This window comes from Calidris pugnax, unplaced genomic scaffold (genome assembly GCF_001431845.1).
Source record: "Calidris pugnax isolate Ruff unplaced genomic scaffold, ASM143184v1 scaffold88, whole genome shotgun sequence".
Lineage (NCBI taxonomy): Eukaryota > Metazoa > Chordata > Aves > Charadriiformes > Scolopacidae > Calidris > Calidris pugnax.
Genome location: NW_015090849.1, coordinates 1,591,577 through 1,608,966, shown reverse-complemented (window position 1 = coordinate 1,608,966; position 17,390 = coordinate 1,591,577). Strand labels below are relative to the sequence as shown.

Genomic DNA, 17,390 nt, shown 5'->3' with positions numbered 1-17,390 from the left:
GCACACACTCTCCTGCTGGGGTCGGGCAGCAGCTCCTGCACATCCAAGGGCAGGATTATACGTGTTTGCAAAACACAGTCCTGGGCCAAAACGGGGCCATTGGGTGAGGGTCTCTGGGGTCCCACCCCACACATCTCACCCAGCCTCCTGGTCACCCCTCACCGCGCCTGGGGCTGAACCCTGGCTCCAGGCAGAGCCTCTCCAGGCTGTCACTAACCCAAATGAGCTCCAGGGTCCCCCAGCCAGACCAGCTCTCCCAGTTGCTCTCCATCCCGAGCCCAGCACTGAACTGAAGAGCTTCTAACAGGGGTCACCAAGAACACTATTTACTTACCCATCGATAAAACGACCGGGCAAACGGACAAGAGCAGTTTCAAGGGGCCATATATTAAGGGTTTCTTTATTAACATAAAGATATTATCATAGGAACAAGTATTCGTGCAGCTATGAATCGTGTGTATTTTAGTGGGGTCTAAGTAGAGTAGCTGATTATTTTTTTTTCTTAAAAAATGGCTTTCCAACGATCAAATTCTTGTGAGTGGTCTCTGGTTTAGTCAGATAACTAGTGATTTTTTAATCAGACTTGTTCTCGCCTCCCTGTTTCAGGAGAGGAGATGCAAAGAACTAAACCTCTTTAATGCTAAAATGCAGAAAAATTCAAAGCAATTGATTACTTCTATGAACTTCAATATATAAGTGGAAAATACTTACCATTTTTAATGACTCAGGATAAAAGTGCATAAATTATTCAAATACATATTTCCCCTTTATAAATGCACCCTTAATATGAAGTATAACTGAACTTAAGGTGTTCTAACTACATGGAAAAACAAGACGTTAGAGAACCCTTTCCCTCCTAATTCATACATTGAATCTATAAAATAAATCAGTACCTCACGAAAAATCTGATTTGTTCAAATCCCTAAGTGCCACTCGTTTGCCAGTCGGGTCTTTGACACTTACCAGTTAATCCTAGTACCTGAATATTTTAATTGAAACAAAAACCGGCCGGGGGGTAGGGGGGGGGGAGGAGGAGGAAGATGAAGAGGATGAGAATTCCTACATGAATGAGTGACCTGTGTACCACAGCCTATGGAAGAGTTTCCGATGGTCCTGTGACTCGGAAGGAATCCTATACATCCTTGCACATGAGTTCAGGAAGAGGGAAGAAGTGAGGAGCAATTGCAGCAGTAATAATATATCTCAAACTTATCACTACATTTTTGCATCATTTTTCTTCATTGTACAACTGGAGGAAAAATTCCAAAAAAGGGTTTAATTTCTACCTCTACATACAATAAGTTACAAGTTTATTTATTTAAATAATTGTAAAACATCTTACATTTTTTAAAGAGGTTAAACTATAAGCAAATACACACATACACCAAAGTTCCATCATTCATGTCAGTTTGTCCTAGAAATTCTTTCATGCTGGTACCCTGTTTTGTTGATTTTTTTTCTGCATAAACTAAATCGATATCTGATAGAAAATAGAAACTTCAACTTTTTTCCCCTACAAAGTAAAACAAATTGTATCCAAAATATCAAGCTTGAATCATTTTGCCAATTTCTTTCTCCTTTTTCATATTTTACAAATCTTAGGAAGGTTTCGTGTCTTTCAGGAAAGACTTTGCATTTCTGATTCCGTTCTGCCAACTGTTGGTGGTGCTGGCTCTTGGCTGGTTCTTCATTCCCAAGGTTTCAGGAGTTGCTGGGGTTGTGTCAGAAATATCAAACAGGTAAAAGATGCAGACTTCAATCTTGTCCCATCCATAAAAAATGTTCCTTTTTTTTTTTTTTTTTCCTGGGCCTGGCTTTCCCCCAAAAAAGAGCTTGTAGTGCTATTTTTTTTTTCTTTTTAGTGGTCCATCACAATAAGTAGTTTTGTGCTGTAAAAGAAAAATGAAAAAAAAAAAAAGAGGAAAAAAGGGAAGAGGGAGAGGAGCAAAGCTGCCTCTGCCTTACATCGGGGGAACGACAAGACCAGTCATGGCTGAAAAAGAAAATTGACAAAGATGAAATTCTGGTAAGTTTTTATGGAACAAAATCTATTTGAGCCCTTCACCCTTCTGTGCACCATCACGTATCGCAGCAAATCCCATGTCTGCAGGTTAAACTGGACCTTGGCTTTCTTTTAATGTGTTTATGGAAACTATGATGGTGAGACTGACAGTGGCCCTGGACAATGAGCTATTTCACAGTAAATTCACGAAAAGCCAAGGTTCTTAAATGGGTAAAGGGGGTAGAGGTTTCATCCAAGTCTCAGTGTTGGTATTTTCAGAAATGCCCAACCATTTTTGGGTGCTTGTCTCCTGAGAGATGTCCTTGGAGATGGACATTGCTCAGAACTATCTCCAAAAATTCAGCTTTCTCAGGTTGAACACTCAAAAATCTTTCTTGAAACCCAGAACCAAGCCGGGTGTCCTGCTCCCTGCTCATTTCCATGCAGGAAGGAGGGAATTTGTGGGCCCTGCCAGAGAGTTACGAGCCCCGACTCACGGGGCAAGGACCAGCACCAGGGTTTGCTCAGTCAGTTTTGGTGGAAATAATGGACCAAGCTCCTTCTTGCTTGGTTTGCCCCATATGTCTGAGTCACACAGTCCTACCTGGCACACTCCCACAACACTGGGCTTATGTAAATTATTTATTAGTCACTCTCACTGCCTTTAATTGCAGCGATATTCTTCATCACTGACAACAGCAACATTTGAAGCTGCCTGGAACTGGTGCCGTTCCCAAAGGTTTTGAGGGGTAAGTTAAGTTTATACGTATTTATATAACAAATGAGTGAGTCATATTTTCAAAGGGGCCTCGGTGCAGTGCAGGGTCCTAATCCTGCAAAGATTTATGTTCACTGAAATTTGTGGGATTATTCATGTGTTTAAAGCCCCGTCCTCTGAGAATTAATTTCACCCTTATGTTCATAGCGTTTTAAAAAAATGCTTAGGGCAAGATCCTCAGCTAACATGACTCTTTTATTGGAGCTGTGTTGATTTTAAACAACTGTGGATACGGTCTGTGATTTAATACAATAGGAAAATAAATATTTTCATATTTTGTAACTGACTGGGGCTAGAAGTCCCTGCCAATTCTGGCAGATAACTGAAAGAGAAAGTGAAACCAAACAAGCTTAAGTAAGTTAAATATCTACTCTTTTTTTTAATTCCTTAGGATTTTGCTATTATTTTTCAAACAGCTTTTCACAGAGGTAATGTACATAACCCTAACTGAAGTAGGTAAATACCTGTGGGCCTGTTTTTGAGGGGCGGGGTGCATTAGAAGAGGAGAGATTTTCTGATGACACTAAGGAGGCTGTTCCTTTCCTTCCCCTCTCCCCCAAACCCAACAAATGCTCCCGAGGGCAGTGTCCCAGCCTGGTGTGGCTGTCCTGTCCCTGCACATGGCTCATGTGTCCTCTGGAGCAGAGGAGATGATGGAATCCTGGACTGATGCCCTTCTGGGCTGGTGGCAGAGGTGAGTGTGTGCCCTCAGCTGCTCCCAGGGAGGGTCTGGGCGAGCACCTCCTGCTCTGCTTCAGCCAAAATCATCCAGTTTCCCCCCAAGAATTCAAGCAGTTTGTCTCAGGGAACCCAAGGGGGGGTTTTGCCTGAAGTAAATCAAGGGGATGTGCCTGGCATGTCCCTGCCTGTGGGAATGTCCTCTCCTGGCAGAGCCAGAGCCAGAGCCAGCCGTGGGTAGACTGGAGAGGGGGACAGAGCCTGGGAGCCCTGCAGGGTTTAATTTGAGACATGGGGGTCTGTGGCCAGGGTAGTTTAAACTCTGCTCCCAAGGGGGGATAAGCCACGTTGGCATAAATGCTTTTTTATTGATACTATTGTCATCAGCGTTAGTTCCATTTTTCTAAATCAAGGAGAACTTCTTCCAGCAGATCAAAGCAAAGTTCCAGCCTGAGTTCCTGCCATGTCTCTTCAAGAATATTTGAAGAATATTTGTAGATGCAGCATTTTGGAAAGTTCCTTAAATTTAAGGGAAAGTACATTTTTACTGTGTAATTAGATATCATGTTATCCAGCAGTCCTGGACTCAAATTAGTAATGGCAACAGCGAGGAGCACGTTGTTACCCCTGGGGTCTGGGGGTCCCTCTCTTGCCTCCTTTCCTCCTGAGCAAGTCCCTGTTCTCTCCTCACTGTCCCCCCAGCCCAGGGCTGTTCTCTCATTCCAGGCTGGAAGAGCTCCAGAGCAGAGATGCTCCTCAGAAGGTGTGAGGACAAACTCAGGTAAATCTCTACCATAACCTAGGAGGGCCAAGCAGAGCCACACTCTTTACTGGCATTTCCTCCTAATTACTGTCCCCCCAGCCCAGGGCTGTTCTCTCATTCCAGGCTGGAAGAGCTCCAGAGCAGAGATGCTCCTCAGAAGGTGTGAGGACAAACTCAGGTAAATCTCTACCTGGTAAGTTTTTATGGAACAAAATCTATTTGAGCCCTTCACCCTTCTGTGCACCATCACGTATCGCAGCAAATCCCATGTCTGCAGGTTAAACTGGACCTTGGCTTTCTTTTAATGTGTTTATGGAAACTATGATGGTGAGACTGACAGTGGCCCTGGACAATGAGCTATTTCACAGTAAATTCACGAAAAGCCAAGGTTCTTAAATGGGTAAAGGGGGTAGAGGTTTCATCCAAGTCTCAGTGTTGGTATTTTCAGAAATGCCCAACCATTTTTGGGTGCTTGTCTCCTGAGAGATGTCCTTGGAGATGGACATTGCTCAGAACTATCTCCAAAAATTCAGCTTTCTCAGGTTGAACACTCAAAAATCTTTCTTGAAACCCAGAACCAAGCCGGGTGTCCTGCTCCCTGCTCATTTCCATGCAGGAAGGAGGGAATTTGTGGGCCCTGCCAGAGAGTTACGAGCCCCGACTCACGGGGCAAGGACCAGCACCAGGGTTTGCTCAGTCAGTTTTGGTGGAAATAATGGACCAAGCTCCTTCTTGCTTGGTTTGCCCCATATGTCTGAGTCACACAGTCCTACCTGGCACACTCCCACAACACTGGGCTTATGTAAATTATTTATTAGTCACTCTCACTGCCTTTAATTGCAGCGATATTCTTCATCACTGACAACAGCAACATTTGAAGCTGCCTGGAACTGGTGCCGTTCCCAAAGGTTTTGAGGGGTAAGTTAAGTTTATACGTATTTATATAACAAATGAGTGAGTCATATTTTCAAAGGGGCCTCGGTGCAGTGCAGGGTCCTAATCCTGCAAAGATTTATGTTCACTGAAATTTGTGGGATTATTCATGTGTTTAAAGCCCCGTCCTCTGAGAATTAATTTCACCCTTATGTTCATAGCGTTTTAAAAAAATGCTTAGGGCAAGATCCTCAGCTAACATGACTCTTTTATTGGAGCTGTGTTGATTTTAAACAACTGTGGATACGGTCTGTGATTTAATACAATAGGAAAATAAATATTTTCATATTTTGTAACTGACTGGGGCTAGAAGTCCCTGCCAATTCTGGCAGATAACTGAAAGAGAAAGTGAAACCAAACAAGCTTAAGTAAGTTAAATATCTACTCTTTTTTTTAATTCCTTAGGATTTTGCTATTATTTTTCAAACAGCTTTTCACAGAGGTAATGTACATAACCCTAACTGAAGTAGGTAAATACCTGTGGGCCTGTTTTTGAGGGGCGGGGTGCATTAGAAGAGGAGAGATTTTCTGATGACACTAAGGAGGCTGTTCCTTTCCTTCCCCTCTCCCCCAAACCCAACAAATGCTCCCGAGGGCAGTGTCCCAGCCTGGTGTGGCTGTCCTGTCCCTGCACATGGCTCATGTGTCCTCTGGAGCAGAGGAGATGATGGAATCCTGGACTGATGCCCTTCTGGGCTGGTGGCAGAGGTGAGTGTGTGCCCTCAGCTGCTCCCAGGGAGGGTCTGGGCGAGCACCTCCTGCTCTGCTTCAGCCAAAATCATCCAGTTTCCCCCCAAGAATTCAAGCAGTTTGTCTCAGGGAACCCAAGGGGGGGTTTTGCCTGAAGTAAATCAAGGGGATGTGCCTGGCATGTCCCTGCCTGTGGGAATGTCCTCTCCTGGCAGAGCCAGAGCCAGAGCCAGCCGTGGGTAGACTGGAGAGGGGGACAGAGCCTGGGAGCCCTGCAGGGTTTAATTTGAGACATGGGGGTCTGTGGCCAGGGTAGTTTAAACTCTGCTCCCAAGGGGGGATAAGCCACGTTGGCATAAATGCTTTTTTATTGATACTATTGTCATCAGCGTTAGTTCCATTTTTCTAAATCAAGGAGAACTTCTTCCAGCAGATCAAAGCAAAGTTCCAGCCTGAGTTCCTGCCATGTCTCTTCAAGAATATTTGAAGAATATTTGTAGATGCAGCATTTTGGAAAGTTCCTTAAATTTAAGGGAAAGTACATTTTTACTGTGTAATTAGATATCATGTTATCCAGCAGTCCTGGACTCAAATTAGTAATGGCAACAGCGAGGAGCACGTTGTTACCCCTGGGGTCTGGGGGTCCCTCTCTTGCCTCCTTTCCTCCTGAGCAAGTCCCTGTTCTCTCCTCACTGTCCCCCCAGCCCAGGGCTGTTCTCTCACTCCAGGCTGGAAGTGCTCCAGAGCAGAGATGCTCCTCAAAAGGTGTGAGGACAAATTCAAGTAAAACTCTAACATAACCTAGGAGGGCCAAGCAGAGCCACACTCTTTACTGGCATTTCCTCCTAATTTCACCTTCTGCAACAAAGCCCAAGCAGGGCAAGTTTCACCTTCTGCAACAAAGCCCAAGCAGGGTGAGGGACAGGAGCTGCAGCCTCACCTGCCTTCCCAGCTCCTCTGCTGGGCTTTGCTCTCTGCTCCTCTCTCTTTACACACCCTCATCTGGCCCTTTCCACCCCACCTCCCCTCCCCTGTGGGGCTGCACTGTCAAAAGCCTATTCCCAGCCTGTATCGCTTTTTATTGAATGTTTGTGAGGTTTGGATTAAGGTCTTACACTGCTAGCAAAGCTGTAATTATTTTTGCCTGTATTACTATATATTGAATCGATGTAACTTTTCAATAAAGGTGGTTCAATGCAGGACACTCCCTGATGAGTTGGGAATATAGAAACCACAGTCATTATCCCAGAGGGTCTTTTTTTTTTCTTTTTTTTCTTGGAGGGAAATGGAAAAAGAATTAGAGATGAGCCTTATTGTATTAACCTTGACAGCTTGCAATTATCAACTGAAACACTTGATTAAAATTGTCACAAGGTTGGAGAATTTTTTTATAAATAAATAATCAAACATGGATAGTACCCAGATGCTATGGTGATAGGCACCTTTAATGGGTGTAATTAATAATGATCATAAGCCTGGTGTGTACAAGTGGCCCCTGAAAATGCTGTCTGGCTTTGTAGGGGACAACTCTGCAATTCTTAGAGCCGTTTGGTAAGAAGGGGTGAGGGGCTGAGTGCTGTATAAACACACACGTACACACACGTGTGCACACCCACCTCCTGCAGGTGCTTTCTTGGTGCCTCACTTATGGCCTGGTTTAAAACTGTGTTTTCTAGAGACGAAATCATTATAATTTAAAACATCTTGCTCTCATTTGTTTTCCTCTTGAGCCACTAAGTCTCCAGCACACTCCAGTGGCAGGGGGTTCTGCACCTCCCTGGAGGCAAAGGAGTGCCAGAAGTGACCCCGTGCATGAGCTCTCCTGTACATGGAGGTACAAGCTGCCCCCACTGTTGGTGGCAGAGGTGGATCCTCTGTCATTGGGTCTGATAAAAGGTGCCACTTCCACCTGCAGCCTTCACCCCAGTGGTGTCTCCGACTCCCCTCACAGCTACTGCTAGAAAAGGTGCAGTTTTACCTGCAGTATTAAGAACCACAGTATTAAGTGGCATTTGTAAAACAACACACCCATTTATTATCTATCTATCATTTATTATTATGTAGCTAATCAACTGAAAATGATAGAGAAAATAAAGGATTTTGAGAGGAAACCACCACTGGCTCTCATTTAGGAGAAAACATCAGTGGCTTGGATGAAGAGCACCATCATCCTTTGTACTAGCATTTAGGAGAAAACATCAGTGGCTTGGATGAAGAGCACCATCCCTTTTTACTACAAGGTGAGTGAGTGAATTAAATTACAGCTTCTGTGAAGAACCTGTGAAAGATGGTTCCAATTAAGACACTAAAAAGTAGCCCAAAAGCTTCAAGATTTTCTTAAAGGATTTCCTTTTATTTTATTCCTCCACAGGAAATGAAGACCTTTTTTGCAGAAATCCACCTGGGTTTGGATGGAAGATTTTAATTCATCCATTCAGGATCGTCTAACCACAGCCAGGTGGGATACCTACAAATAAGCAGTGGTTTGGTCTCTTTTAGGTGCTAAGCTGGCTAAACCATGTTTTTATGTAATGTTTTTTTAAAATCTAGACAAAACTTGTGATAGTTAAGAGATGGGTGGTTTGGTCTCTTTTAGGTGCTAAGCTGGTTAAACCATGTTTTATGTAATGTTAAGAGATGAAGAAGGTGAGTGAGTGAATTAAATTACAGCTTCTGTGAAGAACCTGTGAAAGATGGTTCCAATTAAGACACTAAAAAGTAGCCCAAAAGCTTCAAGATTTTCTTAAAGGATTTCCTTTTATTTTATTCCTCCACAGGAAATGAAGACCTTTTTTGCAGAAATCCACCTGGGTTTGGATGGAAGATTTTAATTCATCCATTCAGGATCGTCTAACCACAGCCAGGTGGGATACCTACAAATAAGCAGTGGTTTGGTCTCTTTTAGGTGCTAAGCTGGTTAAACCATGTTTTATGTAATGTTAAGAGATGAAGAAGTTATAACTTGGCCTCGTCTACTGAGTTGCGCTGGTGTCGTTACTCTCTATGAGCTGGGTGTGCACCAGGGGCTGCCAGGCCAATTATTCTGATTTAGTTCAAGTTAATTAGGAACACCTTTAAAATCAAAATATGTATTTGCATTAGTTTAATTATTAAGGGGCAAAGGAATGTGTTGCCACTCTGCAATTATGTATTTTTCCACTAATACTAGAAAGAGTTTTCACCTGCAAAGCAGAAGCCCGTCTTGACTTTTACCCAATACCCGGGGTTTGTGTGTGACACCCAACACTCTTGACTCTTTTCTTCCATTACAAAAGGCAGATTTTTGTTTTCTCCCATTAAAAACAGAGTTCTTGCCTAGTCTAAGTCTGTGACATATGATGAGCTACTAAAATTAACATCCCATCAAATGAAAGACAAGTAATTAATAGTAACAGGAGATATTTTTGCTTAGTTAAGTGTTAGCAAGAAGTTTTAAATATCTCTTAAGGTTTTTTTTACTTTGAAGCAGTCTGTGCTGCTTACAGCTCTGCCAATAAACTGGGGAGAAAAATGTACTTGATCCTTCCAATGTATCAAATTTAATCAGTTGACAGATCCATATTTTTCATATACATTGTCATCATGTATATATGGTTTGCAGCCTTTGGCATCCTTGAATCCCTGTCTGGGCTCTGGAATCATTCTGGTTCAGGCAGGAGCCTGTTGCTGAGTGTTCCTAGCGAGGAAACGGCCTGGTTATTTCTACCTGGTTAGAATCTCTGTTAAGAGTTATTTTACAATGCTGTGCCTTAAGTGTTGACTGGAGCGAGGCTGCGGTCAGCCCCGGGACTGGTAACAATCAGGAGCCCTGGCTTTGTGAGCGTGAGCTCCTTCCAGCTGAATCCCACCCCTTAAAACTTCTCAGAGGAGCTCCTCTCCTCGTTACCTGTTTGCGCAGCCTCCTCACGCGAGGGGACCGGAAGCCCCAGCGCTGTTGACACCCGTAACTTTGTCAAGACAAGATATTAATAATTAGGGTCTTCAACTCAAATACCTGCATTTCCTTAGGGAACGGTGCAGATGTCCCCTCTGCTAAATTGAGGCCGTTCCTAAGGGTATCAGACTTCAATACCTTTTGGATTGGCTGGGATCCTGCTGGTTAATGGAACATCTGACCTTCTGGGGCTTGCCTGCTATTCCTTGTAACTGAGCTTGCATTTTTATGTTGAGATGTGCTGAGCTGGCCAAAGGTAATCTGGGCAGTCAGCGGTCCATGCTGTTCCAGCAGTTTCCAATTTGCTTGCTTTTCCCATCAGCTGCCTTCCATCTGAGATGAGTTGATGAGGCATTTGTGTACTTATCATGCCGTGGTGCGTCACGTCACATTATATCTTCCCAGTGCCTTTTTTAAACTGCCTTGACATATGACATGAGTGGAGCACGCAATTGTTCTGATCTGGATCACCTGCTCTCAATTTGGAGAGCCTATAGAGGGGTGTCCAGTATGGATTGCTGCTTGTTCTCTACCTACCATGTCCTGTCACACTGGGGGAATGGGGAGCAGATGCAGGTGAAGGAGGTAAAGCAAGAACACGTGGTGGGGGGGTTATCTGAGGGCATCCCACCCACCTTGCCTGGGTTGTGCAGCCCAAAGCTGAACACTGGTAGATACACAAGCTCCATGCTTGGTGAATGCTCTTCAGTTACAATATATTTTCTATCAATCAGCTGTACTACTGTCTCCGGCAGCATTTAAGCATCACCAAGACCTTCCTCCCTAAATACATTTTCAGAAAACAATTTCCAGCTGTACTATAAAGTGCCCAGAATAATGGTCATGCTGAGCTGAGGGTGAAGCTTGTACAGCTCCTTCAGTTTAGGTTAGTTTTTCTCCAGGCTTAAACGCTGCTGTGGTTAACACATGTGGAAGCTACAGTCTAGATTTTCATTGCTGCCTGTGAGCAGAGTGCCATGCCCTGGGATGCTGGTGGCATTTGTAATATTCTCATTGCAACAGGATGCAGTAAGGAGGATGGAGACTATCACCAGGAAACTTCTGCCTTTGAACAAAAGTTACAGCCAAAGTGCATTGTAAACATTACATTAAAGCTTCAAAAAATCCCCGTTGGGGCTATATTTTCTTCGTATTATGGGTGGGGAAATGGAGAGATGATGCCAAAACACTTGTCTGAGGTATCTCCATCACTATTTATTGATGCCTAAGTTTGATAAATAAGTAAACAAATAAATAAATGACATGACCAGCACGTCTATTGTCAGTTTTACAGCACAGGGCGATGGCACTGGGGGGGATGAACAATCTCCCATTCCTGCAGCAATGGTAAGTCCATTCAAGAAGCCTCTTTGGGACCCTCCTGTTGACTTTCTGGCCACATCTGTCTGTCAACACTGTGGGAACGTTAATTTGGATATCAGGCTGTGTGTACCTGGATCCTTTCCAAAGCATGTGCTCCCCAGCTTGCATCAATTTAAATATTTCAGATGGAAAGAAGAATTTGCATCTATGGCTGAAATAGTTACAAAGACCTGGCACAACACACCCCGGGCGGCCGCGTTCGACACCGCGAAGCGACGGCCACCTTTGCTGTGAGTCACATCTGGTGTCACGTGTTGTCCCCTCACACTGGGTTCTGTATCTGTTTTTAGAATCTCTTACTGATTACTAATTTCTAGATTGGATAAAAGATGTTGTAAAGACTAAACGGCATGAATGGCACCAAATGGTCTCTGGGACTTTACCTGTTTGCAAAAAGGGTTAAAAAAGAGAGAAGCTCTTGCTCAGCAGAGTCTCCAGCAGACAGGACAGAGGTGGTAGGTTAAGGAAAAGAATTAACTTAAATAAAAAGTCAGTGTTTTTTTAAAAATCTGTCCTTTTTCTGTCTCCCAGAAACAATCTGAGTTATTTTCTCACTGAACTGCTTTGTCTTTAGCACTACTTCAGGTAACTCCCTAACAATTGGGCTGTCTCAACAGAGCACTTCAGGAAGTTTAAAGCAGAGTTAAATCTGTTCTGAAATCACAGGTTTGTCTTTACATTATAGCACTGTCCAACTGGCTTGAGCTAAACAAGGAAACTAGGTCTCCCTAGTTAAATGCTTAACTAAATCAGTTTAAAATTATGTTACTTTGGAACAGTTCCCTAAAACAGCTAAACCCTCTCATTTTTTTTATAAAACTGCAGTGAAATCAATACAACTTTTTATTGGCTGATATGAAAAAGGCCCCCCCTAAAAAAAATAGTGATGACTCTTTAGACACTGTGATCATACAAAACATTATAAAAAAAAAATCCATTTCTAAACAATTTGCATAAATAGCTACAACTGTTGGACCAAAAAACCAACATGATTCCTGTGCATTTACATGGGCAGAGCAACGTCTTTCATTAACGGGGAGAAGATGATCTTGGAGAAACACAGAGTTTCATGTAATTGGGGCAGGGGAAGAAGCTGTTTCAGATATATAGCAGAATTCTATAAATTAGCTTTTAAAAATGTAATTGTTTTTGTTCAACACACTTAGAATTTCCTTATTATATAAAATAATCGTAGTTTATGGAAGTCCCTGTGGCCCAACTACGGATTTATAATGCACCCAAATCAACAGGTGCGGTTTGTAGAGCTCGTTTTAGAATCACCCCTGGCTCTTGGCATGGCTCAATTCCCAGAGTTGTGTTTTCTGGGGTATCTCTAGTGAAGTCTGAAGGAGCCAGATGACTTCTCAGGCCCTATAAAGGCTTTTTTTATGGAGACTTGGAGCATATTTATGTGCCGCGTGCCCCCCCACAGCCTGTTAAAAGAAAGAATTTAGTACAGGTTTCCATTCTTATCTTAATACTCACATTTGTTTTGCAGATCACCTTTAAAAAGGCTGTAAATGTCCTATAGGGCTCAATTCCCGGTATGAGCCTAAACCTTGCAGCAGGTTTGGAGGCCCAGCCCGTTCCGTACCGAGCTGGGCATTAGCTCTGCGGGGCAGACGCTTGTTTTACGAGTCCCCAAAGCCTAAAGAGAAGTCATTCCTCACAAAAGAGCTGGTATTGAAAGGCACTGTGGGCCAGATCCTTCTTGGTATAAATGAGTGTCTGTGTCTGTCCCCCCCTTAAAAAATAGACCAAGCTTGGAGCGTTGCTTTAATCCACTTGGATTGGGCCAGATCCTCCCCACTGAGTGCTGTCAGGCGAGTGTAACAGGGTGCAGGTGATGGCTGTGTCCCCCCAGCCTGACCCCGTGGGCCGTACCCAAATTGTGCATTTCTTACCTCTGAACCCATTGCCGTTGCCACTAGAGCAGGCAGGAGAAGGAGACCCTTGGGGTCTGATGACAGGAGCAAAGGCACTCTTCTGTTTGACAGCAGGAAAGACGGAAGAGGAGAATGGGAGGATGGAAGAAGTGCTGGAGGAGCCAACTGTTGGACTCGAAGACATTACTGCAAAAGAAAAAAGGGAATTCTCATCAGAAATGCAATTATACAAGTCTGGTAAAACTGTTTATAATGTCTAACTTCTGATTACTCCTCCGACTTCTTAGAGAAGATCTCATAGTGACTTGGCTGTTTGCAGTCAGTCTGAAGGAAAGCAGCAGTTACATTGAATAGTTAAGAAAAAAGAATGCTTAATCTTGTTAAAATGAAGGGTGAGGGCATCAGAGATGGTCAGTCCCCAGGAGAGAGTCAGTATGAACTATCGGCCTGTCCACTCAGAGCCTGGGCTTTGGAAATTGGGAGGGTTGGTAATTCCTCTCCCCTCCCCAGCTTCTCACAAATGAACATTTCCTTGGTTGGAGTTGAGAGGGGATGTTTTAAGCTGTTGCTTAGATGTGAATCTAAGCTGGCTTCTTCTTAAAGAAGTATCTTGCAAGAAGTCCCATTATCTGTCCAAGAGCGTGTTAAGCAACTGCTTGCTTACCTTCCAGAGAAATGTCAGCTATTTCTCAGCAAAACAAGGAACCAATAACCATATTTTGTGTGGGTTCAAGTGAATCCCCAAGTCTCACAGAAGCATTAGTTAGAAATCAGAGTGACGACACGCTGCAGATCCCAACCTTTCCTTACTGAAGTCAATGGGAAATCTCCAGAACAGGGAAAATACAAAAAAATACCTGGACACCCTCTGAGTTCACCTTTGCTTTAAATTACAGCTCAAACCGCGAGGACGTTGTTTAGCAGCTTCCAGCCCAGGAAGGAGCCTTCATCATGGCTGCAAAGGGGGTCAGTCCTTGTGCAGGTGGTGTGAATGTAAATCAAATAAAATACTATTTTGCAGGATACCAGGTGTTTGGTGGGAAAGCCTAATCCTGACATTATTGGGAGCTCTACCCTCCATAAGCTACAGCACAGGTAAATCATTCAGCAATAAGTCAGTAAGTAAATAACTGTTAAACTTTTCATCCTCTTATAGATAATATTACACACGCTCTTGCCAGAGGGAAATCCTGGCATGAGGGGAAGAGAGACTTGCTCATGATAAAACTAGTAACTAGAAAGTCATACTAACTTCCAGAAGTTAATTCCACTACTGTTATATTTCTGATTATCAAGGGAATATTGTTTCAAAGGAAATTAATCCACAATTCAGCTCTCAGTTAATGCTGTTCATACACATAATAATTATTTTAGAGTGGCTTCTACATAGGATTTGGAATAGTCTCTGTGCTCAAAGTAACGGCTACTTGTTAATCATCTGAAGTTGCACATTGTATCTCATTTCTCACTGTGGCCTTTGCCACTTAGGAAGGATTAAAAAAAAAGGAAAAAACAAGTAAGATTCCTCTATTCTTCTTGAAAGATTCTTCTTGAAGAACGGGAACATTTTCTAGTTCATACTTAAAAATACCAGAACACAAATCAGAACCTTTTACAAAAATCTTCACTAAGTCTTGAGCACTTCTCTTGAAAAATACCACTTGTGGTAAATTAAATTAAAGGGGAGCAAGAATCAAGTGTAAAAGCAGCCGAAGCACGTACGTCCGTAGGGGGATCCTGTGGGGGAGCCGTTGATGAAGCCGGGGGAGCCGGGGACGCCCAGGTTGGACATGGGGACGTTGCTGTAGCCGTTCATGCTGTTGCTGGAGGTGCTGTAGTTGGACTGTTGAGGGGTGGAGCTGGAGGAGTAACCGCGGGGTGAGATGCTGCTGGTGTTGCGAATGTAACCTGGAAACACATCACAAAGCACCTCCGTGGGTTTGGCTTAAAACTCTCTCCTGTACATTCCCTCCTTAACTAAATTACTTATTTAAAACAAGATTAAGTAAAACATTCAGTGGGGTTATGCACATGCTTTCAAGTTATCAATATTACATTTTAAAACAACATGGGAAACTAACTTTTTGAAGTGAACTTATTAAAAGTTGAAATTTGTTCTAAGAATGGAAAACAAAAGCATGTGCTCATCTTTTTCTATTATTTAAAACAAGATTAAGTAAAACATTCAATGGGGTTTATGCACATGCTTTCAAGTTATTAATATTACGTTTTAAAACAACATGGGAAGCTAACTTTTTGAAGTGAAATTTGTTCTAAGAATGGGAAACAAAAGCCTGTGCTCATCTTTTTCTGAGGTAGAATTTATAATATATGTGGGATTTTCTACAGTTGTAGGGGGGAGGTTATAGCTTTCAAATTAATGATGGATTACAAATAAAGCAACTGCACTACAAAGGGGAAACAATAACCCAGATACAGTTTGCAGCTTGGCTTTGAAAATACACTACTTGGGGGAAAGAATAAACTGGGTAAGTAAAAAACATTTTTTGTCTTAAAAAGAGAACTAAAGAGAAATTTTGAGAACTAAAATTTAGCTGCTTTTTTTTTTTTCCAAAAACAAGACTTAAGAACACTATGGCATCAGCATTAAAGTACAAGGTTATTACTATTATTACAGCTACAAAAGGTTTTTTCCATGGAAAAGTGGTCACCACAGATATCAAGTCAGGTTATTTCTGCCCAGCAAAATTAGCTACATGATGACTTTTGATATGGCATGTGGTAATAGTAACTTCATATGACATGGTTTTACTGTGTTAGGGTGTCAAACAGCTCTTTGTGGAGTCACCCACACACTCTGTGTTACTGGAATCGAGTGCTAAAAATCAAAATCTTCAAGAGTCTGAAAATGCCCAAAGTTGCTATTGCTCCCATGATGTATTATTGGTAATATGTCATTTTATGACACATTTTCCTAACAATAAATGGAATAAACGTAATGCATCCAACATACACAAGTTGGTAAGATTAACACTGACAAAGAAGCCTTAAAAAATAAAGAAGAAAATTCTCCAACCTTTTTCAGTTGCTGTCCTTGTCTTTTACAAAAATAGAGATATAACAAAACAAAGAGCAGGGCGAGAGTTCAGGGCTAAGTTGGTATCAAAAAATACTTAAAAATTATTAATATTATTTCAGCCACATCTAATCTGGTGACTGGAACATGGGGCAGACATAGAATCATCCCAAATGGCAGCACGTGTCCTTTTCTAACAGTGACAGTTTTTGTTCATAGCCTGAGCAGGTGGAGAAGTTGAGAAACTACCGAGGAATCACTTGTGATTCAATTTTTTTGTTGTTTAGATTAACACTGACAAAGAAGCCTTAAAAAATAAAGAAGAAAATTCTCCAACCTTTTTCAGTTGCTGTCCTTGTCTTTTACAAAACTAGAGATATAACAAAAAAAAGATACTGAGGGGAGCAGGGCGAGAGTTCAGGGCTAAGTCAGTCTCAAAAAATACTTAAAAATTATTAACATTATTTCAGCCACAGCTAATCTGGTGACTGGAATGTGGGGCAGACACAGAATCATCCCAAATGGCAGCACGTGTCCCTTTCTAGTGGTGACAGCTTCCAGTCATAACCTGAGCAGGTGGAGAAGTTGAGAATCTACCGGGGAATCACTTGTGATTCAGTTTCTTTGTTGTTGAAATTAAGGCTGTTGTACTTGGGGCACTTACCTTGGTTGTTCCCCTGTGTGGACTCTGAGATGCTGACCCCCAGCTGGCTGCCGTAGGAGTTGATGCCCATCATGCTGCTGTGGGCAGGGGAGCTGGAGAGGGCAGGGATCTGGGCGGGGTTGCGGGGAACGCTGTACAGAGCTTCTGCGATGTCTGCGGCGCGTTTCAGGATGATGTCCTGCGGGGTGAGAGGGGCAGGTTCAGAACCGAGCTGGGAGGCACCTCCTGGTGTTTGTTACTAACCCTGAACGTTCCCACTGCCCCATTGAGAGTGGTGGTTCTCACCTGGTTGTTATGAGGCGTCCCGTACAGCGCTTCCACCAGGTCAGCAGCTCGTTTCAACAGCATTTCCTGCGGGATGAGAAGATGCATCAAATTGAGATATTTTTTAAAAGGGTTTCAATGCAAATAAAACCACGGGCTACACTTTTCTCAAGTGACTGGTGTTTGTTTGTGTGTGGTCGTTCTGAAAACCAGGGCTCTTCAAAGAGCTGTTATTGGGCACTTGTCTGAAAAGGTGAATCCCTCCCGGTGTCTCAGCCTGGATCCCCCCCCCCGGTGTCTCAGACTGGACCCCCCTCCGGTGTCTCAGCCGGGATCCCCCCCCGGTGTCTCAGCCCGGATCCCCCTGGTGTCTCAGCC

At 43.1% G+C, this 17,390-nt stretch overlaps 1 protein-coding gene across 1 annotated transcript in view; it reads right to left on the bottom strand.

Annotated features, from left to right (window-relative positions):
- Positions 1 to 1,261: 1,261 nt before the first annotated feature.
- The window catches only part of EBF2 (early B-cell factor 2), a 154,778-nt gene continuing 138,649 nt past the window's right edge, over positions 1,262 to 17,390 (bottom strand). The window contains exons 12-16 of the mRNA XM_014943157.1: positions 17,034 to 17,099; positions 16,749 to 16,926; positions 14,770 to 14,955; positions 13,066 to 13,233; positions 1,262 to 1,993 (exon numbers count right to left, since the gene is read on the bottom strand). Coding sequence (XP_014798643.1) covers positions 1,962 to 1,993; positions 13,066 to 13,233; positions 14,770 to 14,955; positions 16,749 to 16,926; positions 17,034 to 17,099 — 630 coding nt within the window. The 3' untranslated portion in view covers positions 1,262 to 1,961. The remainder of the gene's footprint in view (positions 1,994 to 13,065; positions 13,234 to 14,769; positions 14,956 to 16,748; positions 16,927 to 17,033; positions 17,100 to 17,390) is intronic.